At 37.2% G+C, this 25334-nt stretch overlaps 1 protein-coding gene across 1 annotated transcript; it reads right to left on the reverse strand.

Annotated features, from left to right (window-relative positions):
• Positions 1 to 1504: 1504 nt before the first annotated feature.
• On the reverse strand, positions 1505 to 7072 carry LOC117395138 (echinoderm microtubule-associated protein-like 1). The gene is made up of 7 exons (XM_033993991.2): positions 7067 to 7072; positions 6298 to 6396; positions 3279 to 3412; positions 2449 to 2518; positions 2134 to 2244; positions 1889 to 1984; positions 1505 to 1640 (listed from the first exon to the last, which is right to left on the reverse strand). Exons 1-7 carry the CDS (start codon positions 7070 to 7072, stop codon positions 1506 to 1508), a joined length of 651 nt encoding a protein of 216 aa, XP_033849882.2. The 3' UTR covers position 1505.
• Between the last annotated feature and the right edge of the window lie 18262 nt (positions 7073 to 25334).

Raw genomic sequence — 25334 nt, forward strand, 5'->3', positions numbered from 1 at the left:
AAATGCATTGCAAATGAATGATCTGTAGGGCTGATTAAGCTGTAGTAATTTCTCTGTGCCTTTAACAATTTGCTGTTACAGAAGCGTTGGGTCTTTCTGCTTTTGAGCACAGAGTATCAATAGCAAATTGGATTTTAAAAGGGAGGAGGCTGTCGGTATGGAGGATGATAATGTGTAAGAGGTTGTTCTTTTGGTTGCTTCAATAATATCTGGAGAAGTGACAGTGCCCAAGGCAATACTGGGATGTGCTAAATTCTTTTAACTGAAACTCGAGTGAAATGAAATTCAAACTTCCTGTATGTTTCTTTTTTTCATAGACAGCCCTGGCAAATATACTGGGACACCAACCTTGAAACAGAGTGACCCAAGGGTGGGATTTGAATCGCCATTTGTACCCATTGCAGCAGCTCCATAAATGTATTTACCAGCAATGCACAATAACTGTGTCAGTCAGGGGACTATATTACTATATTACTTTTTTAAAGCCAAGACCAGACAACACTACTAACATTATACATATCTTTACACTACATTATTTGCCCTTTGGACACACCTTTTGAGGTACCCCTGCTTGGAAATTAGTTTGCAGATAAGTGGAGAGCCTGACCGTGAGCAATCTGTGGGCAGGGGGGCAGGATAGCGCTCCCTCCCTGTTAGACGAAGCCCAAAAGCAGGTGGAGGCTGAACTCTGGCACACAGCAGGGACGCAATGGATTGAGGTAGGATATATATATCCCTTCCTTGCCAATCATCAGATGTACGGTTTATTGAAAGACAAATAAGATACTAGCTATTCAACTGACTATTTGATATGGTGTTGGAAGCACCTAAAATATGCTTGATGTTTATGTGATTTTGATCTGTGGTTGAAAGTGAGTTCCCTGCCTGAACCACCGTTTTGCTTAATTGATGGCTTTCTTATTTTTAAAGCGTGGGTGATTCTCGAATTAAGTACAAGATATTTAGTAAACAAGTGGTCTGAGTGGGATGAATTGTTTTGATGCGATGACCAATTTGTTTCCACCCCCTAGAGGCCTCTTGATACATCTGAGCAATCTGAAGCTTTCTATTACATTATGCTGCATTGACTTCTAATGGAAAACAGCCTAATGCAGTCTATTGTTGCTAATGCAAGGATCTAAAGGAGTCCAATCAAAGTTTTGGTGTATATTGTAAAAGTAGCTTTGTATTGTTAATGAGAAAATAAATAATCTGGATTCTCAACAGGGCATTGATGGCAATGACTGTATTGCATTGGGTAGTACAACATAGTTGTAAGACGGAGCACAAGGAGGTTAAGTGACTTGCTCAGAGTCACACAATGAGTCAGTGGCTGAGGTGGGATTTGAACACAGCAAATACTTCGGCTTCTCGTGTTTCTGAAACAAAGAAAAAAGAAATGTGAAAAAGCCTGCTGTAGAAAAAAGCCTGGATGTGTGCAGTACTACTGGGATTTCTCCAGCATTGTGGCAGGCGGGTTGAGAGAGGGAGGGAGGATGCTTACATCAAACAGGCCCTGCCGTTTTGGTCAGAGTGCTGTCCTCTACGGTCCAGAAGTTGAGGTGAGATTTCCCGCAGGTCAGAATGAGGTTCGAATCCATGGGGTGAAAGTTTGCAGATAGCACAGAGTCATTGGAGCACTGTCGGACAGAGAAAGAGAGGGAGACAAAACAGAAAGACACTAAATTAATACGATCGATAGACAGATAAAAAAAATACATGAATACATGAATTTATTCCATCAATGAGGTATCTGAACACTCCATGAATGATCCTGATATGCTATTTTATGTAGCAAGTACAAAGTATGAAGAGGTTTAAACCCTTATAGAGATGTATTCAGAGAATGAAAAAAAAAAAAAATGAAAAAATCCAGCCAGTCCAATACCTTCACTTCAGCCAGCTTCTTCTCTTTCTGCCACTCCCACACAGACATGATGTGGTCGTTGGCATAGTCAACTGCACACAGATGGGTCCCTCCATTCTGTGTGGCACAAATGCATTAATACAGAAACACGCACACACACACACACACACACAGAATAGTTTTTTTAAAAAATCCAAATAACTGGTTTGGAACATTAGTAAGTTATATATATATTTTTTTTTTTCAAAGAACAGAAATAAACTTACAGACTTGGAGAAGCCCACGCAGGTGACAGCACGATCAAAGACTCCCATCCCCACAACGTGAAGAGTGTTCAGACTGACAGAGTCCCACACACGCACATGAGGGGGCAGTTGCTGGACAAGGAAAAAAGGAATACAAGGTTATGGGGTCAGGATGAAGACTGGGAGGCAAGCGAGGGAGCGAGGGGGCGGGGGGAGAAACCAGAACACGACATATGTGAAGGGACGCTAGTAACCGGGAGCAAGTCTCACATTAAATACAAAATGATTCCTTTAATAAAAAAAAGGATGCTTTTGATTAAACATCTCAATACACACCTTGCCATCTTTGGAGGATCCTGCTACTTGTCCTGTCGCAATGGTGACCATATCGGGGTGGACAGCCAAGCTGAATAGATAGAGAATGACCGAATTAGCCTAAATGTAAAATGAAACCTAAAGGCAACATTTGGGCAGCAGTGTGGAGTAGTGGTTAGGGCTCTGGACTCTTGACCGGAGGGTCGTGGGTTCAATCCCAGGTGGTGGGGGACACTGCTGCTATACCCTTGAGCAAGGTACTTTGCCTAGATTGCTCCAGTAATATAAACGGATAATTTCATGTAAAAATAATGTGATATCTTGTAACAATTTTAAGTAGCCCTGGATAAGGGCATTTGCTAAGAAATAAATAATAATAATAATTTTTAAAAATCACCCCTGAAGCGACATCACCACTTTTAATGCTACAAGTCACTCTCAAATGTATTGGGAGTTCCTTGTGTGCCCCTTAAAAACAAGCAGGATTGAGAAACTAGTTTATTTACAAGGGGTCAGTAGAGGGAAACCCTTATTTTCATGCAAATGCTCATATTTACTAGCTAAATGCATTCAGTATACATACAAAGAAGTGCTATTAAAAAAATGTGTACTGCCATGTATTTTTTAAACTGCTGCTGTTTACCAGCAGAGGGCTCCGGTAGAGTCAGATATGTCCAACTATCAAGTTTATTTTAAAAAGCGCTAAAAATAGGGAGATCACCTTCTGCAAAGCCCTTATTCCACAAGCACAGAATTAAGATCGAACATTCAGAACCCCACCCATCCCCTCCCTTGTAAAACGACCATCCAATGCAAACCTTCCGAGTTTGATTGACAACAAGCCTCCTTACCACTTGACATCATCGTTGTGCCTCTGCTGCTCTTCCTCCACGTTGTACAGCACCACCACCGAGGCGATGACGTAGACGATCCCGTGGGCAGGAGATACAGGTTCGACCGACAGTCCCGCCCCCGGTACCCATACCTGAACACGCACAGGTCAAGGATCACCACAGTTATTATTATTTGTTTATTTAGCAGACGCCTTTATTAAAGGCGACTTACGAAGACTAGGGTGAGTGAACTATGCATCAGCTGCAGAGTCACTTACAACTACGTCTCACCCGAAAGACGGAGCACAAGGAGGTTAAGTGACTTGCTCAGGGTCACACAATGAGTCAGTGGCTGAGGTGGGATTTGAACCGGGGACCTCCTGATTACAAGCTCTTTTCTTTAACCACTGGATCACACAGCCTCCTGCTATAGTTATATAAAGTTTACAAATGCATCCAATTTTAGATGCTAAATTTAAACATAATATTTCGGTAACGCTTAAGTGTGAACCCCAAGCTTAAATGTATGAATGATTAAAGAAATGACTTTCAGTAACTAAGAAAAAAAAAAAACTTAACAAAACACCTTAACAGGAAAAACTTATTAGTATAATTAATTTTATTTGTGACTTCATTGAAAATAAAGGCTGCGTTTCTCTTCAATCGGAAAACATTTGCCCCTTTTTTTCAAACCTTAAGTGTATTTCCACTTTGCAGAAGCCAAGGGGAGTCTTGATGTATTTCTCGCTTTTAATAGTCAATTCTTCATACAACCGCTGATGCAAATGCTTTGCGCTTGACTAGAAAATCCTAAGTGCCTGGTCAGAATTGTGTCATCCTCCTTCCTCGAACATTTTGGACAATGATTTAATCTGGCCTAAATTATTTAAATTACATTTCGAATCAATAAAAGAAAGCAACAACATTGGTTAATTGAAAATGATATAATTTGCAACTTGAATTAAGAACCCATCAATGAATGGAGTGTACATACAACCGTACAATCAATCATATGTTGATAATGACAAACCCTGATGAATTGCTAAATGAAGAGTTTCTTTATTGCACTGTCAGTTATTGACAAGGTTCTTGCTGATGACCTATATATGAATTACACACTTAAAGGAGGGCTAACTAAGGTTGTGCAATCCTTTTTATTACCTCATATTGGCACCAGCTGGTGCCCTCTTTTATAAACTCAATCTGCTACAGTAAAACGTGCTTCATATTGCGACCTGTTAATGTCACACTCTGCTTAGTATCGCCACATTGAAATGTCTAGAACACGGTGGAAGTCAATAGGGTCAAGATCCATATAATATCAACCCAAAAATGCTCAGTTGGATTCAGATCAGGAGCTTGTGGTGGCCATGGAAGATGCCTGTGGTCCTCAAGCCTGTCTTGCACAGTTGATGGGTGCATTATAATCTTGAAAGTGGCCAACAGGCTACAAGTGCGGCTTTGTTGGAGTGGACTTGATCTGCTCATAGGATTTGTTCAGCCTTACAGGTCAAGGGACCTGCTTACACTCTGTTTTCCTAACAATACCCAAACACTTTCAATTTTATTGGCGTGAGTTACAATGATGTTCCGGACACAGAACTTGCACAGGGTCAAATGTACCCCTCTTGATCACTTCCTCAGTTGCTTGGGTTGAATAACTTATTTTACAGCTGTGTTTGAGCCACAATGTTCAAGTGTGTTCACAATATTTGCTTAGCTTTTGTTCATTCTTACAGAGTGTATACCCAAAGAAAATGTCCCATACCAGATCCAACAGACATGTCCTGATAATGGGCAGGCAGTGTATCTACATATGTCTTTCTAATCCCTGGTAGTCTGCATTGATCTGAACCATGCTTTCACGATGTACAATACAATAAAACACAATGTATATAGCGCCCTTCATCACAAGGAACCCAAAGCGATTCAGAGACCAACAAAAAAACTATTGAACCATTACATTAAAAATACAAAATGTAATAAAAAAAAGACATTAAGAAAAACAGATCAATGTGGTTTTATTTGAAAAGTTAGAAAAACTGAAAAAAAGGCAGCTTTTAAAAACAGACCAATTTAAAACAATCATATAAAAGACATTTTAAAAAAAAAAAGGACAGAAAAAGGGAATTCATGCTGGTAGCCGCTGTAGAAATTTGAAGATCATAATTCTGAGATATTGTTTTAAAAACATGTACAGCCTTTTTTGTATGTTATTGAAAGGGTTATTATTTTACTCTTGGGGGGGGGGGGGGGGGAATCACTATTCTGAACAGGATCTGGACCCAGACAGCATGGATTTGCCTCGTTTGCTGTATCCGGGGGGGGGGGTAGAAAGTGGAGAGCCAAAAGGGCAGGCCAGTGATAATGTCAATATGAAATAAGCGAACGAATTTAAAAGCCTTGATTTATCTTTGAAAGGTTGAACGCAGGTTCAAGAACGACCACATCCCTGCTCAGAAATTGAGATTCCCACGCGATAATTAAGACTGGGGTTTAGAATAATTGGAATTTATTTAATTCATGAGTTATTGCAGAAACGTTGCTCTGAGCTATCTGCTGATCTTGTTTACCTGTCTACAACACCTGCTTCCCAATACTTTTAATTTATTAAGTAGCAGAGTAGCTACCAGCACTTGTTATTGCCGCCTAATATAGATTTTTGTAAGCTTGGAATATATCATATGAATGGTACCGCATGTGCCGTTGGTTAAACAATTTACTGTCCCTCCAAGTGCTAAGTCCTGATATTTGGAAGACTTACAGAGGAGAATCTGTGTGGGTGAACCCGTATAGCAAAATAAAATCAAGCAGCAGTGTATTCTTTTGGGTTTTGCTCTAAGCTTCAATGCATCTTTGAGCCATTATATACAGCATGTAGATGGAATACTACAAACAAACACAACACTCTTTAACTGTTTCACTGATATCATCGAAGTGAAAGCTGTTCTGTACAGTGTAAAAGTAAAATAAACAAATTGCATATCTATACAGAGATGATGATAATGTAATGGGCAGCGTTGTGTGGGATACTGACCCCTGTCGCTTGACCTCTTATATTGGATCTCTTGACTCGGATCTGAGAGATGTGCAGCCAGTTGCAGAGTGTAAAGGCAGGAGAGTGTTCTGTGATGCACTGCGGAGATGGGGTTAAAGATCATTTACCACAAACACAGACAAGGCAATAGCTCACATTTTACCACATTCGTGAGGGGTTCATAATATTCCTGTGGGGTCACTTGTGCACTGCAGCTTTTTCTAAGTTTTTTTTAAAAAAAAGAGTCTACCTTCCTTGTGCAAAAGAAAAATGAAGCCATTTTCCTTGGCCAAAATAAAACTGGAAAGACAAAACTCTTAACAGAGCAACTCCCCTCAATGTAATATGATCAACACAAATTAACACAAATTACTTTTTCAGAAACACGGACCTCATCTTCCAGTTTGCTCTGATTATGCCCTTGTAGTGGGGAGGAGGGGTGAGAGGAGCCGACAGTTAACGGCACCTGTACACTAATGACTTGAGTTATTTTTTTTTTTTTCACAGTCCATTGACTGCCTGCAGACCTTAAATCTGTGTTTTCCTGTTTAACATAAGACTATTAGCAATGCTGAAAAAGCATCGTGACCCTTGCTAGCACAACATTAGCTCCAGGGTAGTATACTTTTTCACTTATATTTTCTAGTTTTAACTAGTAAATGATGATTACTCTAAATAAAAAAATAAAAAAATATATTTTACTGAGCTTCCTGGTAAAGCTTTATTCAGTGGTTACTTTTACATTACATTTTCACTGTTAATAACTTACGATCATGCTAACAAATGTGTTTTATTAATTTTATTTTTAAATCAAGCTAATCGTAATTTATTAGATTAAATGCAAGATAAAATCTCTAGCTTTCAAGACCTCAAAAGTCTCTTCTTCGGGTGCAAGTGGAAATGTAAAGAAACTGGCGTTATTGTTTACAGGTGCTGTTTTGTACTTCCAGAACTGTCCCAAAAAAATTCTGATATGCAAATTTAAATAATAACACTTGTTTCTGTAAATTCTGTAGAGTCTTTGGTAAAACTTTACATGAAGTGTCTCTAATTTCTGTGGATTTACATAACAGTTAGTAAATACACGTGTCCTTACACATAATTACAATGTTATTATGCATAGTTACAATGTACTTCATGTGTAAATCTTTTTGCATGTTATATGGAAGTGCACAGAAGGGTTCGAGGTAGGGTTAGGATTGGGGTTATATCATGCAAAAAAACCCAAACATATTAATTATATTAACTATGCATGAATATAGTACTTATGTGCCTTTGAATAAAGTATTTGTACTTCCTAAACACTCTTGTCATTCGAAGGCCACACTGCCTTAACTGTACTGGTGGTCACAGTCTCTTCAACTTGCCTCTCTTGTTGGCACAGGATTATAAACAGTTTCTATTACTGGAACAAAACAGAACAGAACAGTCCTTGATGTTGAAAAGCACATTACGCAGTGCTGCAGAAACACTCACCCCCATACCTCTGCAGTTTGCAGCTGCCGAGTTATTGCTGCTATTGTGAGAGAAACGAATAAGGTATGTGTGTCGGAAAGATCCACTGATGCAACCTCCATCCTTCATACATTAAAGATCGCATCTTTAGAAGAAAAACATCCTGCAGATCTTGAATAAATTCCAATACAGATCAATCAGAAAAAAAGAATCATGCTGCCTTTTATTAAACCAACATCGATGTTCAAAACACAAGCTTTCATCTGGTGAATATGCCAGCCCTACTTACAGAAGCCTTTACCCGGAGTGGGGTACTTTTCACATGCAAGATGAACCTATGAACTATTAACAGTCTGTCTGAGGGTTGAATAAATCCAGAAGAGTATTCTATGTAATCTAATTATTTGGTAACACTATACTAAGTGTCTGTAATTACTGTGTATTAACATAGTAGTTACTTTGTAAATACATGTTTACTTGCACACAATTAGAATGTTATTATGCATAGTTACAATGTACTTAATGTGTACATCCTTTTGCACGATATATGTACACAGTAATATCAGAAGAGGGTTTTGGGTTAGGGTTGTATTACACATTAAGTTTATAACTATGTATAATATTTTAATTATACGCAAGCACCCATGTATTTACAAATGGAGATTAGCGACGCTTAATGTAAAGTGTAACTTGTTGTTCTTTGGTTGTCGACACATTTATAGGATATGGATCTTTAAATTACCTTTAAAAAAAATAGGTTACAAATACTTACAATGTACTTAACGTGTAAATCTTTTTGCACAGTGTATGCAACTACACGATTGTATCAGAAAAAGGATAATGTTAGGGTTATATCATGCAAAAAGATGTACACCAAGTACATTGTAAATATGCATAATAACATTGTAATTGTGTTCACATGTATTTGCTAAGTAACTACTATGTAAATACACAGTAATTAGAGGCACTTGATGTAAAGTGTTACTCCCCACCCTTAGTCTTAATGCCAAAGCTTCTGATCGCATGTGTTGGAAGATGGACCAGGGGTAGCACGATATTGAGTATGCCTGGTTTATTCATAGAACCCTGTTAAAGGGTATTATACCTGTCTGAAGCCCTTTCTATTGTAATATAATGAGCTGCAAGATTGTGTAACTCCCTGCTGTTTGTCTTAATGCCAAAATGTCTAATTAAGGGGTTTGTTATGCAGATTAATTAACTATATGCATTACAAATGAATACAGCCTTGTATTGTATTTTAAAGAATGAATCTAAGAAGACACATTACTGTAAATGCATAGGATAACAGCACTGAGGAGTTCTCTCATCAGAAAAAAACCTCAATGGTTTATTATCTTCTAATTCTATGCACAGTTGAGTGTACCCTTTGTAATGCATTACAACTAATAAATCGTTTTTATGTTCAGTTTTGTGGCCATTTGTGAAGCTTTCGTCTCCTGATATAATCAGGGAAATGGAGCACTTGGCTTTCAAAACATGAAGTTATTTTCAACGTCGCTTCTTTGCAGAACATATCTCTTATTTCGGAATGGACTGTGATATTACTGACCATGTTGCGCGTACGAAAGCTTAACGTTGGTATCCTAGAATTTGTATCGTTTTCTACCGAATTTGAAATGCCCAACTCTGTGCAGCCTACTTACCAATCGGAGGGCTAATTATGAGCATGTGACTTCCATTTATACTGTCAAGCCAATCCCATTCACCCGTCGACCTATGTGAATCTACCCTGGAGCCAACAGGGGTCTGTGTCGGGATTCTTTGGGCGTCTGACCAGTAGGGGTTGCTAGAGAGTGGCCAAGTGAACTGCAGGAGTCTGCTTTGAGCTCACCGCTCTCCTGGCCAATAGGAACTGCTGTAGGGCGGTTGGGAGAGGCAGATCCAACGTGAGTGTTATGCAAGAGACCAAATATTGTATTAATATGTTGTCTTTTCTATCCCATTTTTTGTTCGTTAAAACGTGAACGTGTACTATAATATCAATGCATCAACTAAGCGTGAACTGTAAACATGTTATGCTTATACTAGGTGTAAGTTGACAATCCTAATATAAAAACTTGTATTTTTTTTTTTTTCAAGCCCATGTCCTCCAATGCCCTAATACTGAAACTGCAAAGTTAATGATGCTGAAGCATTCCTCTTGATGTGGTTGTCTACATTCATCTCAATGATGCAAACATTGCCATTTCAAAATAGCAGTGCTGCTGTGAGCCCCTGGTGTATTTGTATTAATCACAACAAGCTTTTTCTGGCCAGCAGGGTGTGCTGTAGCGCGGTGGGGAGTGGCAAAGCCAATGTGAGTTCTCTGTGGTATCGCCAGAGAGAATTGGTGACTTTGCACAGCCAACCTGCATTGCCCTAACTCCATGTGTCCGTGCCTTTACCAGAAGAGCCAATCAGGGATGCTGTATTATGCAAAACCACATTGCATTTACTTTGTCATTCTACTGTCATTAGCCTCACCTTTCCCATGCTTCTCTATACAGTGCAGGGCAAAATAGCAACGGTGGAGCTTTGAGAACAGACTACAATGCAGCTGACCTTGCCAATCGATATTTATTTATTTATACTATAAATGGAACAATGTTGTTACATTTTGGTTTTACATAGTTAATTATATATTTTTTTTAAAACATGCTTTTCTACACTCATACATTCTTTTAACTTGTAAAGCAACCCAATGATTTACAATCCTTTGCAAAGCTCTCCAGCGTTTCTAATGGAAACCCGACTGACCATGAATAAATCAAACCTACAGACGAATGAATTTTTATACTCTGTCAACTTGTCATATAATCAATTGACCGCTGATGAACTAATTAACACATTCAATTCTTCTATAGGATTATTCAAGAAGAACATGCAAGGTTACCAATCTATAATATCCTACAAGTTTCCTGTGGGCTTTGCTAAAATCTGTTCAATTCCCATACACTGTGGCAGTCGCCATTACAGAAACACCTTTTCGGATAATTATCGATCAGTTATTCTGCATTTTTTTTTATATTAATTGCATACCAGCGTATTGATTTCAGATTTTGGCACGACACTCACCTTTGGAATACCTTTTAGTTGTGGCACCACTATCCTTATTATTTATTTCTTAGCAGACGCCCTAATCCAGGGCGACTTAAAATTGTTACAAGATATCACATTATTTTTACATACAATTACATTATTTTTTAGACGTTATTTTTACATACAATTACCCATTTATACAGTTGGGTTTTTATTGGAGCAATCTAGGTAAAGTACCTTGCTCAAGGGTACAGCAGCAGTGTCCCCCACCTGGGATTGAACCCACGACCCTCCGGAGTCCAGAGCCCTAACCACTGCTGTACTTGCAGTGGCTTTTAAAATATACCAAATAGCAAAACAAATAACGTATGTTTTTGACATGGATAATATCGAATTAGAGTTTCTTCGTTAAAAGGTACATGGGACAAATGTGTCCCACAAATAGAATGACACTCATTTTCTTATTTTTGCAGTGAGGTGCAGGAAACACAGTTTAAATCATCCAAATTGCCGGTTTCCTCCTCATGATACTCCAGTCACTCTCAAATGTATTTTAAGAAGAAACTGTTTGAACAACTGCTCAATGCCTTATGTACCTTAAGGGGTGAATGAAATGTAAAGATCTCTCTAATAATAATAAACAAGAAATAAAAATAAAAATAAATAAAAAATGATATATACATATATAATTATGATTAATAACATTGTAATTAGTGCAATTAATAATGAACATGACATGTCATCTGTAATCATTTCTTCTCTGAGAATTGAATTAATGTATTTTTTTTTATGGTGCAGAAATCTCACACGACTGACTTTATTTCTAATTAAAATCCTTGTCCTTAAAGGAAAACGCTTGTCATAAAATAGCTATAGGCTGTCTTGGATTTTTTCCACTCCGAGAGCTGTTATCACCTTGTAAGCTCAATGTGCCCTGTAGTTACAATTCAATATGACAAGCAGGATCTCTCTGCCATTCATTTTCATTGGGAAATCAGACTATCCTGAAATAAAATGATACAGTGTGGTGCAATAATTAAACACAACAAAGCCTGTTGCTGAATGTCTGAGTTGGTTGAAGTCAGAGCATAACTGATATCTTTCTATTAATATCCAGGACCTTAAAAAATACAGCAGAACCTCAGAGTTAGGAACGCCTTGGGAATAGAGGCTGTTCATAAGTCTGAAATGTCAGTGACTCTGAAAATGAGTTTCCAGTGGTTTTAATAAGTGTGTACACCTGCTATCTACAGCCCGAATCTGCCAAACAATACAAGGATACAGGACAGTAATGCAATACTCATTGCTATGGTTCTTTTAAATGGTACTATACATGGAAAAAGGCTACATTTAAATTGCCATTGAAAATGTAACTGTAGCAAAAACTCAGATTTAAATGTCCAGGAGAACGTGGGTTAACCTGGTGCTTGTTTTTTTTTATTTTATTTTAAACAAAATGCATTCATGCAGCTTTCTCAGTCATTCAGCCTCCTTTGGCTTTAAAATGTGTTACATTGTTGAAAAACTAAAACCATTCCTAGTGAAACCGCCCGTAATTGCTTTGAAATCGGCCTCGCCTCTGGATACATTTGTTGGTACAGTAATCGTGTCTTCTGATGAGCAGCACAGCGCTTATAGAAGTAGCTTTCTTTTGTATTGTGTGTGAATGATTTGCAGTGGGATCTCCCTCACTTCTAGGAAAAGCTGTTATACACTCGATGCAGCCTTCTCCACCTCCCCCCTGCTCTGCCTAGCTGCCACATTAATGATGCTGAAGCATTCCTCTTGATGCGGTTGTCTACATACACCTCAGTGTCGCAACCATTGCCATTTCAAAATAACAGTGTTGCTGCGAGTCCCTGGGGCATTTGTATTAATCACAAAAAGCTCATTTATTAAGTTGTTGTTTGTCTTCAGCAACGATTTCCTGGTCCTGAGATTAATCACTGCAGTGGACAGACTGGCTGTAAAAATGAGAAATTAATTCAAAGTTGTTGCCTTGAACCATTTATCTTATACAACTGCAGCATTCATGTTTGAATTGTGCAGCTAAATGGCTTACTAGCAGACAGATGGTTCATCTCCTCATGTTTTCAAGTGTGACATGATGTAACGACCTTACCAATACTGAATGTTATCAATTACATCTGGCATAAACTGCTGTTTTACTTTCCTTTGTTGTGCTGTTTGTTATATAGAGTACCCTTTGAGAATTACATTGAGGTACTATTTTATATCACTAGTATTACCCTGGCACCTGTGAACTGTACAATTTCTGACTGAGCTAGAAATAAAACTCAGGTTTTTTTTTTTTTTTAAATGGAATGAAGTAAAAATAAAACACCATATATTTCAACACAATATAGCCATTGTTGACAGTTTGAAATATTTCTAAGAGTTTTTTTGAAAGAGTAGATGAATAGCAACTCAAAGTAATGGTGGGTATATAATATATGGTTGAAGGCTATGTTTGCATCCTGAGCCATTTGAAAAAAAAGGCATAATACTAGATGGAATTATTTTCCTGTAACTCACTGAAGCTCATCTAATATATATAATATAGAATCTCTCTTGTTTTCACTATCTGTAATAACAGGTCAAGTGCACTTTCAATAAACGTCACAAAGGTCCCCATTGATTCACAATGGGCTGTGTGGTCCAATGGTTAAAGAAAAGGGCTTGTAACCAGGAGGTCCCCAGTTCAAATCCCACCTCAGCCACTGACTCATTGTGTGACCCTGAGCAATCTCCATCTTTCGGGTGAGACGTAATTGTAAAGGACTCTGCAGCTCATGCATAGTTCACACACCCTAGTCTCTGTAAGTTGCCTTGGATAAAGGCGTCTGCTAAATATAGAATGAGACATGTGATGTTAATAAGTGTAGGTCGATATTAACAGGAGTGTTATTAGGTGGGTTTGATTGTAGTTTAATGTAGTTTGAGATCATGAGGACCCCTCTTTTTAAATCCTCACCTTGTTTTTAAGTAGAAAGCAAGGGTCTGTATTTCAGGAGGTTTTATCATGGCAATTTTTTTTTTTAATCTTAAATTTATATTTTATTATTTTTATTTGGCAGACACCTTTATCCAAGGTGACCTTACAGCTGTTACAGGGCAGCACAGGATTACAAATGCAAAATCAATATTTAAGTACAGTATAGTTTACTGTGCAAATTATATTACTATTAAGATGCTGTGTGGTCCAGTGGTTAAAGAAAAGGGTCTGTAACAAGTAGGTCCCCGGTTCAAATCCCACCTCAGCCACTGACTCATTGTGTGACCCTGAGCAAGTCACTTAACCTCCTTGTGCTCCGTCTTTCGGGTGAGATGTAATTGTAAGTGACTCTGCAGCTGATACAGAGTCTAGGGTGTGTGAACTATGAAAGTCGCCATGGATAAATGCGTCTGCTATATTAACAAAAATAAAAAATAAAATAAGTTAGGATTACAACAATTTGGGGTCCCTGAGTGGCTTATCCAGTTAAGCGCTGCTGCTGGCAGCGCAGGATGAGTCACACAGCTTGGACGCCACCAGTTTGCATCCGGGCTGTGCAAAGAGGAAATGCAGCTTCACTGGGTACATTTTAAACATTTCATTCATAATTAATTTCTTGCTCAAAGTATATGATTAAAGAAAACTGGCTTGAGAATCAATCATGTTAAATGTACAGCTATGGCCAAAAGTTTTGCATCACCTAGAATTTTAGGATTGTGGCATTTTTTTGTTAACAAAGCTATATGAACATAATTTAGATCTTTTATTTATCATGTAATCAAAGAAACTAAAAATTGATGTTGCAAAAGTCTGCTGATAGTAGTAAAGTATTTCATGTTACATTTTTCAATTTGTCAGTTTTTTGTTTAGTATATGAAAAACTACAAAGCGGTATGTAATTAAATATGTTAACATAACATTATTCAACAGGTTTCATTTGACTTCATGAAGCAAAATTAGTTTATTCTATAGGGTGATGCAGCACTTTTGGCCATAGCTGTAGTTTAGAGTTAGGGTTATAGTGTGCAAAAAGATTTACACATTAAGTACATGGTAACTATGCATAATAATTATGTATAAGTACACCTGTATTTACTAAGTGACTACTATGTAAATAGGCCCAAACATTTTATTTTTGTGTCCGATGAACACCATGTAGATGCACATCCTTAGTTACTACACCTTAAAGAGTTCTTCTTGCTCCTTGTCATAATTAGATTTAATTCAGTGTTTATTGTGTTACAAACTCAGCATACTACAGGCATCAACTTAACCAAACTTAAATGCTCCCGACATTGAACCCAATGACTAAATCATCAAAAGTGTTTGCAGATAGCTGCTGGAAAAATATAATGGACGCAGCTGTTGCTAAGCAACCTGATATTAATTTCTAGGCACCGAGTCCCCGAAACACAGACAAATTTATTGGAAGAATATAATCAGAAATAAAAAAAGTGGTGTTCATTTTACTGCTGGGCAACAAGGCACTGAATAATAACTGAAAGTAACTGCTGCCGTCTAGACAGTTTGAACGCATCACTCGTTGTATAATGTAATAAAACCTTTTTGAAGTGCAAATAGATTCACATTTAAAAGCATTGTTCAAGGACACACACAACTACATGCTGGTTTTTCCTAACACTTCACATTAAGTGTCTCTAATTACTGTGTATTTATATAGTCGTTACTTAGTAAATACATGTGTACTTACACAATTACAATGTTATTATGCATAGCTACAATGTAGTTAATGTGCACTTTTTTGCATGATATAACCTTAATCCTAACCCTAACCCCAACCCTATCCCTAAACCCCCTCCAAACTCTAAAATTAATCCTAAAGGCTCAGACATGATGTGATTTTTCATTGGGTGATAAGATACTTTCACAACGACATGACCATACACACCAGAAGTGATACAGAGGCAATGCGACAGGTTTGAAAACTGCCAAATTTATTAAAAATTGCTATTGACAAAACTATTATCAAGACTGGTACATATTTATCAACATGATGTGGAAATTACGAGTGTATTTCAACATTGTATGGCAATAAATCATATATACCAGGCTTATCCAATTCCTTCGAAATGGACTCCCATATATTCCTTCAAATCTGTATCTTTATAATTGCAAGTATTATTTTTCCTCTGTCATTGTGGATACTGCTTCACTCTGCTGGACCAAGTGCATTAAAGCTGTTCTCTGATTGGTTAATTCCCTAGTTGTCGCACGACAAATCACGAAAGATAGTATTCAATCCTATTTATTCCATGTTGCTCTGATACAACTGTTAATTTGCATATATCGTGCAAAAAAATTCACTCGTTAAGTCCATTCTAACTATGCATAATAACAATGTGATTATGTGCAAGTACACATGTAGTCACAATGTGACTACTATGTAAATATACAGTAATTACAGATACTTAATGTAAAGTTACCCTCAGAAGCTATTGTTATTGGATCAAAGAACAGCAGCGCAAGTATATAAAGAGGTAGTGGTTGTTTTGAGAGCCAAAGTTCATCAATGTCCCACCAAGGTGTTACAATGTGGGGCACTGTGTTACTGGAATCTGAGGATGAGACAATGCCCAGAGGGCCCATCATTTTTGTTGACATTAAGGGCGATATATTTACAAAGCAGGTGTCTCAGCTTCTACTCATACAGTATTTCCTCCATTACCAGCGGGAGCATCAGAGCGATTGACACAGAGCAATGTGGAACTTGCACTCCCTTGATTGTATGACTCAACCTGCACACTGCCCTTTGGTGCCTTTGCCAGGAGAGGACCTCGAGGACCCCAACAGTGGTACCATTCTACTAGCCTCCTCCTACCATAGCTACCCTTGAGCTACCATTTCTCTAGTACAAATCAATTGCGTTGTTATGGTAATGTTTGAATTGCCATTGAAGATCATTTGGTAAGGCTTACAAACACTTTAAAACAGTCTATTTAAAGAACTAACCTCCCATGATCTTTTTTTTTTCTTCGTTTCTCTCTTTTTGGTTTACAAAAGCTCTTGGAAAACATATTATCACATATTAACTTGGTAGTCTGTGAAAGTGCCTGGGCTGATTCCTTTATTAATGAGAGGACTAATCAGATCAGTTAACACGTCTTCTTTCTGTTGCGCTAAGGGCCCTCGAGATTGCAGCTTTGGGGAATGGAAGAAGCGGTACATCTCAATTTGCATCTCAATGATGTACTGCTTTTCATCATTCAAGGCAAAAACAGCCTCTTTCTCCTATGACATCATGATGTGTATGGCATGCTTATTTTATCCTTTTGAGGAGGGGTGTTCAAAAGCAAAAAATCCACTCACGCAAATGCCTCTTTATGGGAACGTTATTAACACAGAAGGAACTGGAAATAGACTTCAAAACGTTTGTCATTAAATGCATTAAGTTTCTTTTAGTGTTTCCCAGTATTTTGGCATGACTGCTGCATCTTAAGCAGAAAACCAGCTTGTGACCGAGATAAACTGCAGAGCAGCGCCAATATTTCTTATTCTAGAACATTTCTGACAGAACATATATTACTGCATCTAGGTGCTTTGTGACAAAGCTGTCCGCACACGTCCACAATTTTAGAGCCCAGATTTTTAAAACCATAAACATATCAACTTTTATTTATCTGAGATTGAATTCACAGTGTAAATGCTGATTCCTTATGTGGTGACGCTAAGGACTGAATACAGCAACCAGACTGAGTGAGCTACTGAAGATTTGGAAACCATTAGTCATGATTTGAACTATGTTCTTATTGCATCTAAAACTGAACAAAGGGCCTTGACACAGTGGCAACTGTTACTGATACGGTATCATTATTATTTGTTTATTTAGCAGATGCCTTTATCCGAGATGACTTACAGAGACTAGGGGGTGTGAATTATGCATCAGCTGCAGAGTCACTTTCAACAACGTCTCACCCGAAAGATGGAGCACAAGGAGGTTAAGTGACTTGTTCAGGGTCACACAGTGAGTGAGCTGGGATTTGAACCAGGGACCTACTGGTTACAAGCCCTTTTCTTTAACCACTGGACCACACAGTCTCCATACTACAAATGAAAAAAATAGAAGCGTCTCTAATTACTATATATGTACCTAGTAGTTACTTAGTATATACATGTGTACCTACACATAATTACTATGTTATTATGCATAGTTACGATGCACTTAATGTGTACATCTTTTTGCATGATATAACCCTAACCCTAACCTTACTAACCCTAACTCAAAACCAAACTCTATCCCTAACCCTTTTCTGATACAATTCTGTATTATGCAAAAGAATGTACACATTAAGTACATTGTAACTATGCAAAATAACATTGTAATTATGTGTAAGTACATGTGTAACTAAGTAACTACATGAAATGCATAGCAATTAGAGACAATGTAGTGTTGCTGAAATATGAAATTATTAACACTGACCATTCAACCACATTGTAGCTGGGCAGCAGTGTGGAGTAGTGGTTAGAGCTCTGGACTCCAGACTGGAGGGTCGTGGGTTCAATCCCCAGTGGGGGACTGCTGTACCCTTGAGCAAGGTACTTCACCTAAAATTGCTCCAGTAAAAACCCAACTGTATAAATGGGTAATTGTATGTAAAAATAATAATGTAATTGTATGTAAAAATAATGTGATATCTTGTAACAATTGTAAGTCGCCCTGGATAAGGGCGTCTGCTAAGAAATAAACAACAATAATAATAATAATAATAATAGCTGCCATGGACCTTTTGCCATGTAATTGTGTTTCATATGATTTAACATTGATTGCAATTCTGGAGCAGAAAAGGGCTAAATCACTATGGAAACTTAAGGTAACATTTTCATAGAAGAGGTCTAATTTATTGTACATTTCATTCTACTTAATCAGCTCAGCTGTTCCCCTGTGTTTAATTAAAAAAAAAAAAAAAAAAAAGCTAGCGCACTGGTACTCAATAAACAGATGTTCATAATTATTCACAATTCTTGTGACAAGTCTAGTGCTCTAAATATATTTGTTTGCCCTTCTATTTAAGAAAAACACAAATATATATTTCTTTACCATGTGTATTTGTTTATTTAGCAGACGCCTTTATCCAAGGTGACTCGATGTTCACATGTTTTTCCAATGGTTATACTATTAATTTACCGTCATTTGTCATGTTTTTTTTATACTTTACTATACCTCTCTGGGCTTTATAATGCTCTGACTGTGCTGTACTACACTTTACTGTGCCTTTACTATGGGGAACTTTTTTAAGGGATATTTCAGAAACTTCAGCAGTTAACAAAAAACAAATTGGAAATGAAACAGATTAAAATACCAAAGAGAAACACTAAATTTAGAGATTTCAAGTTCTATAATTTTTCCATGAAGTGAAAGGCGCTGATGTGCTTCTGAATATGCCTTATAAATAACGCGAGAATAACACTCCTCTATTTTTAAACATTATTTCAAAGAGGCACAGGGACAAAGTAATGAGTTTAGAACTCTATTCTGCCTGGCGTTAAGCAAATTGAAACATTAGATTATTTTAAATCTAGACTGAAAACATACTTTTTTTTTTTTAGCTTTGTACAGCGCTCTGTGATGCCAATGGTGTGAAGTGCGCTATATAAAAATATATTTGTATTGTATTGTAGCTCTATATAAGTGACCAGGTATACATTGTATATAGGGTTAGAGTAAATTACATGAATGGTGAAGTAGGGGTTATCCCTGTGCCTATCAGAACCACAGCCAAGCTTTAATACAAATGTTTATGAAATCACATACAATTCTGCTAAGAAATAAATAATAATAATAAAATAAATAATTCACAATTGAATGGTACCCTTGCTAAGAAGCAATGCTGGGCTTTTGATTTTATTAAAAAGTGAAGCCCTTGATAATTATTTAATTGTCCTTCATTACCCTCTGTGTTTCATGGTTTACATTAGCAGAATTCCTTTGAGTTTTGAGTATTGTTTGTAATTAAAACCTAAAATCCCTAATCAGCATACAAAAAAGGGATCAAAGTGACTTTTCTGCTTCATTTAACTTTAGAAAGAACAGAAAATCAATGTGTTGTTTTCCGCTTTCCTTGTTCACATGCAACACACTGTTTGTGTCGCAGATTGTCAATGTGTCCATCTTGAAGCAGGACTAAGAGGAGGTGGTTCAAGTGCAGGGCTGCAAACTTTTAATACTTTTAAATCAAAACCCAATGCAAAGGGTCAGAAATGACTGTTAAAAATGCACACTACTTTTAGAAGACATTTTTATATATATATATTTTTTTGCATACTTTTGGTTTTTGTGTATTCACTTGATGTCTCATTTCAAACGCTGCTATGACTGGGTTACTACAGATAAGAAGTAGCTTGGCAGACCACCACACTAGAACACTGAATCAGTGAGGTAGAGCCAGCGATGCAATCAACAACATCTTGAAACTCCTCACATGACATTAGTCTGGGGGAAAAGAACCTGATCTGCAATGTGTTCTATTGATCTACAAGTGCAGAGCAAGTGCAGTGCCTCTTTTATGGAACCAAATGAATATTTCTGCTCGGGGCTTTGTCAGCATAAATTGCACTTCTTCTGGCTAGGAAATGTCAATTTAGCATGTCAGGGATGTGAATAATTCATGTGCTGTTAAAAATGTTGCTTTAAGATGTTTTTTCATGGGTTGTTTTGTGGATTACATATTGCTTTGTTCCCTGAAAATGATAATAATAGAAAAAGGAGAAGGAGAAGAAGGAGGAGGAGGACAGACACAGAAAACAAGTTCAGATATTTTTTTTATTTATTTATTTTTTTATGAAGACTAACTGAATACTTGCATTACCAGAAAAATACAAACACAGAATACTTTCATGGCCTTCATTCTCTTTCCCTGGGAGACTTGGCCTATCCTCTTCAGTGCTGAGTTATCAGATGAGGTACACCTTGACTGGCTGGAGATAGTAGAAAAGGTCTGTTTGTGATGGATTAGTGTTGATTAAGGGGGGGGAGGGGGTTAATCCAGAAGTACACCACTTATGTCATCATTTCTGTGCTCTATGGTGACATTTAATAAAGCATTCTAGGAGCACAGTATCTATGTGCTTTAAATTCAGAACAGAGCTCCATAATAAAACGAAATACAGTAATAAATCACTCCACTTTAGAGGAACATATTTGATCTGAGATCCCTAAAAGCACTCAAGTTAGATGTCTGTCATATAGTTACAATTCTCCAGTAAGGAGCTGTAGCAACTGGCTTACAGTATAGTGGTCTAGTCCAGTAAGTGTCTGATTCACTGTTTAATCCCCCAAGGTGCTTATTAGAGAACTGGAAAAATAAAATACGATTGCCTACCAACTTGCACGCTCTCGTAGTTCAAAATGAAATATAAATAATATGAAAATGATTTTCCTAGTTCCAACTCCAAAGTGGCACTTTTTAATTGCAAGATAACATTGGCCCAAATCACATAACCAATGGCACCCCTTTTTCCCCTCCAACAACGTTGAGAGCTATGCATTGTGGGCCTATTCTTCATGCTGTGTCATCGTGCTTTCCTAGAACTGAGAGACAGGCTCCATTATGGGTCTATTAGTGCCAGTGGATGTGTCATGAATAAATGTGTTCTTTATACAAAGCCAAAAGGAAATTGCCTGTAGGTTCATACATTTTTTTTACATCAGAATTACCATCAACCTCATGATAAATAATGGGATTTCCAATGTACTATACAAGGTGACTTAGCAAAATGAGAAAATCTTTCACTTGACATTTCACCAACTTCCATATTTAAACTGCCCTCCGCTTCAATTCACTTTATAAAAGAATGTGAAGAACACCCTGATTCTGTTTTGATCTTCCAGTACTATGGCAAGCCAACTTATCATTTAGAGATAGCTCAAATATATTTAGAGATGTCTCTAAATATTTAAAGATATCTCTAAATCATTTCCAGATATCTCTAAATATTTGAATATCTCTTCAAATATTTAAATACATCTCTAAATCATTTAAAGATATCTCAAATACATTTAGAGATATCTGAAAATGATTTAGATATCTCTAAATGGAGCTTTAAATGCGATCTCAAATGTTTTTGCGATATCTTTAAATCATTTTAAGATATCTTAAATTGAATTTCAGTTATCTCAAAACTTCCTGTTCATTTAGAGATATCTCTAATTGAGTTTAAGATATCTCGAAATAACTTCTTGTTCATTTAGAGATGTCTCTAAATCATTTAAAGATATTTGAAAAAACTTCCTGTTCATTAAGGGATATCTCCAAGTAACAGCATGTTGATTTGGAGATATCTCTAAATGGACAGGAAGCCCATTCAAAACCGAGCATTTTCACAGGAAGTCATTTAGAGATATCTTGAAATGACTTCCTATTCATTTTGAGATGTCTCTAAATGATATTTTGGCTTGCCATACCAGTACGTGTGACAAAATGGTCTTCAGTGACAAAGCAGTGGCACAAGAATGGTTCTGTACTGAGGGCAGTGTCTTTATAAAAGTGTCTCATTGTAAAGGCATAGGGAGTGTAATAAAACATATTGGAAGCATGATAAGGCACAGGAAAGCATTGTAGCCATGCATAGTGTAGCCATGGGTAAATGCCAAAATTACTAAAAATGTACCGTGGTAATCATTTATATGGGTTGTAGCACAATGACAACTACAGTGGTACAAGGCAGCCATTGCTAGAATGATATTTTCATAATATACACACTACTGATAATACATTGGCATGGTACTATACGTACCTGTCAACATTGAGTTTTCAAAATATTGGAGCTTTTGTAGACTGAAATCTGTCAACTTTTTAAAATACAAACTATAAACTTATCACAGCTAGTGTAAGAACTGCTCTCAATGTTAGATGTAGCAGTTAATTGATTATTGGTCGCAAAGGATTATGCTTTTTAGCAATGCAGTTTCTTTGGTGCATGCACAGTATTACTAGAATAATATCCACATGTCGTTTTTTAAATTCAAGGCATTTGTGTTCTTAATGCATTGATTCTTGCTGACGTCCGACAATCAATAAGTTAATTGGTTGCTGATTGCATCAAAGTAAATGTGCACTTTTAATTCTGCAGTTCTCCCATGCTGTTCCCTTGGTTTACCATGGTAAGTCATGCCTCACTGGGCTAGGGTTACCATTTGATTCCATGTACACCAGGACAGTTTGAGAGAGTTCAGGCTTGTCAACTCACACCCAGTGTATTCTGGTAAGTGTAGTCCTGCTGTAAAAGGTACCTGAGACAGGTAAAGCATACCAGAATGTGGTGTGAGTTGAAAAGCCTGTACTGTCCTAGCATACGTGGAGTCCTATGGTTACTCTAAAGAGCACATTACAACGCTTACCTATGCTTTACATTACTATGCTTTTATGATAAGGGCACTTCTGCTAGATGCTATAGTATGTATTAATGATGTATGCATTTGTGCCTAATGTAAATTCAGTCATTCTAATTTATAGCAGCTTTTAGAAGCACATAGAGACATTTGCAATACATGCCAAAACATGTTTCTTCCACCTCACACAATACCTGATTTCATTCCAAGCATTTATACAACGGTATCCAGAATCTGCACATGATTAAGATAGCACTCCAGTTCTTATGAAAGCAATGACATTTTAGGTCATGATGATGCTATTTGGAGCTGATGGTGCTTTCTGATAGCTTGTCTAATTTGGCAGTGATCAAATGCCGTTGCCATTGATTTTAGTTCTACCTGACAGAAACATGTTGAGGCTGCTGCCGCCCTCAAAATAATTGGCACCTGCATTGATATCGGACCAAGGGCATCGCTATGGACAGGATTTTAGAGTACAATATTGTTGTTTTTTTATTGTTCATTTTTGTAGTCTGCTAAATCCCATTGGGATACACTGAGGAAACCCAACCTGTACAGTACCAGACAGTGGAGTTACTAGAAATGGCAACAAAGTAGACACGGAACAGACAGATAGCAATTCTGGCAGCACACACTGCTAATATGATAAATCATTTATGGTTTGTTAAAAAATGAAAATGTCCTCATTCAACCAATGGCAGCGTCATACCTTTGTACTCTTGTGCTACCATTGCCCCTGAGGACAGAATTGGAATTAATGTGTAAATCATTTATACACGATATATGCAAGTACACAGTTGTATCAAATCAAGTTAAGCACATTGCAACTAGGCATAGTAACACAGTGTTCTGTACGTACACATGTATTTTCTAAGTAACTGGAAATGCACAGTAATTAGAGACACTTAATGTAAAGTGTTACTGTAAATGAAAACTGTAGAAATAACAGTAATCAGAGGTCTTTCTATAGCCACCCTTTCTCCTCCTACACTCTTAAGAATTCTGCCTCACACCATGCCTGAGCAAGGACAGGCATTCAGCTGAAGCAATCCATCAGAAGTCAATCACTGCTATTGCCCTGTAGGGAAGCCAGGTGGATCTAGATAATGAGACCAGCCAAGAGGGGGCTACTAAAATAAAGGACGGTCGATACATTTCTATAATCATTTGGTGACAGGAACAGAGGGAGGCCAAACGAATAAGAGATCCACAGTAATTAGAGACACTTTATGTTAGTTACCCAAATAGATATTCTTATCTATCTTTGACACAAGTTCCTTTCCCCGCAAGCTCCAAGTGAGATTTGTGGGAAGTTTCTGAAGAAAATTGTGTTTTGCTTTAGTTTTTAAAGTATCGGAGCAACACATTTCCCACAGCGGTTTATTCCAAAAAATTATCATAAAAGGAAAAAACAGCCACTATAAGAAACTATTTACAGGCCACTAAACTAAATGTTTGAGGTGTTTATTGCTTGTTTGCTAAATTAATAAGGTATGCTTTTCATTTCTTCTCTGTTTGGAGAAAAGAGCTGAAAGAATCATTTTTTTATTTATTTTTTCACAACGCTAACGGCTGGTTTCACAGACCCTCATTAGTACTAATTTTGGATTACTCAATGTTAATTTGGGTAAAGTAAACCAAGATTAGAGCTAATCACGCTCTGTGAAACTAACTGTATGAGTTTGATTTGATCAGTCGCTACCCTGCTTGAATGCGTGTAAATGAATATTGGTTCCCCCTAGCATTTTTATTGCTTTTAATTATGTTTTACAAGCAAAGTATAACATTCATGCATGCAAAAATGAATTAATATTCCTAGGAGAGCCAAACTACACAAAATATTCAAACAGTATGCAGCTCAAATCAATGTGCAATTTACATTTTCAATATACTACAGTATTTTATCTTGCAAGCATGCAATGGCAAGAAGTTCTGCTGATCACAAAAAAAACAACTTCAGTAGGTCAGAAGTTATCTAGTCCTAGGGGTAAAAATCTTCAATAATGCATTATTTATTTATGTTATGTTTTTGTGTTTTAGTACTGCATCCAGCTTTACTTAAACAGACACAGAGGAATACTCAGAAAGGGCAATATCCAGTATTAGACGAGACTATGAAAAGAACACAAGCCATTCAATGACATAAAGTACATTTCAGACACAATCCTTCCTCGTCTTGATGCTGAGTCTTAATCCAAG

This window comes from Acipenser ruthenus, chromosome 30, assembly GCF_902713425.1.
Source record: "Acipenser ruthenus chromosome 30, fAciRut3.2 maternal haplotype, whole genome shotgun sequence".
NCBI lineage: Eukaryota > Metazoa > Chordata > Actinopteri > Acipenseriformes > Acipenseridae > Acipenser > Acipenser ruthenus.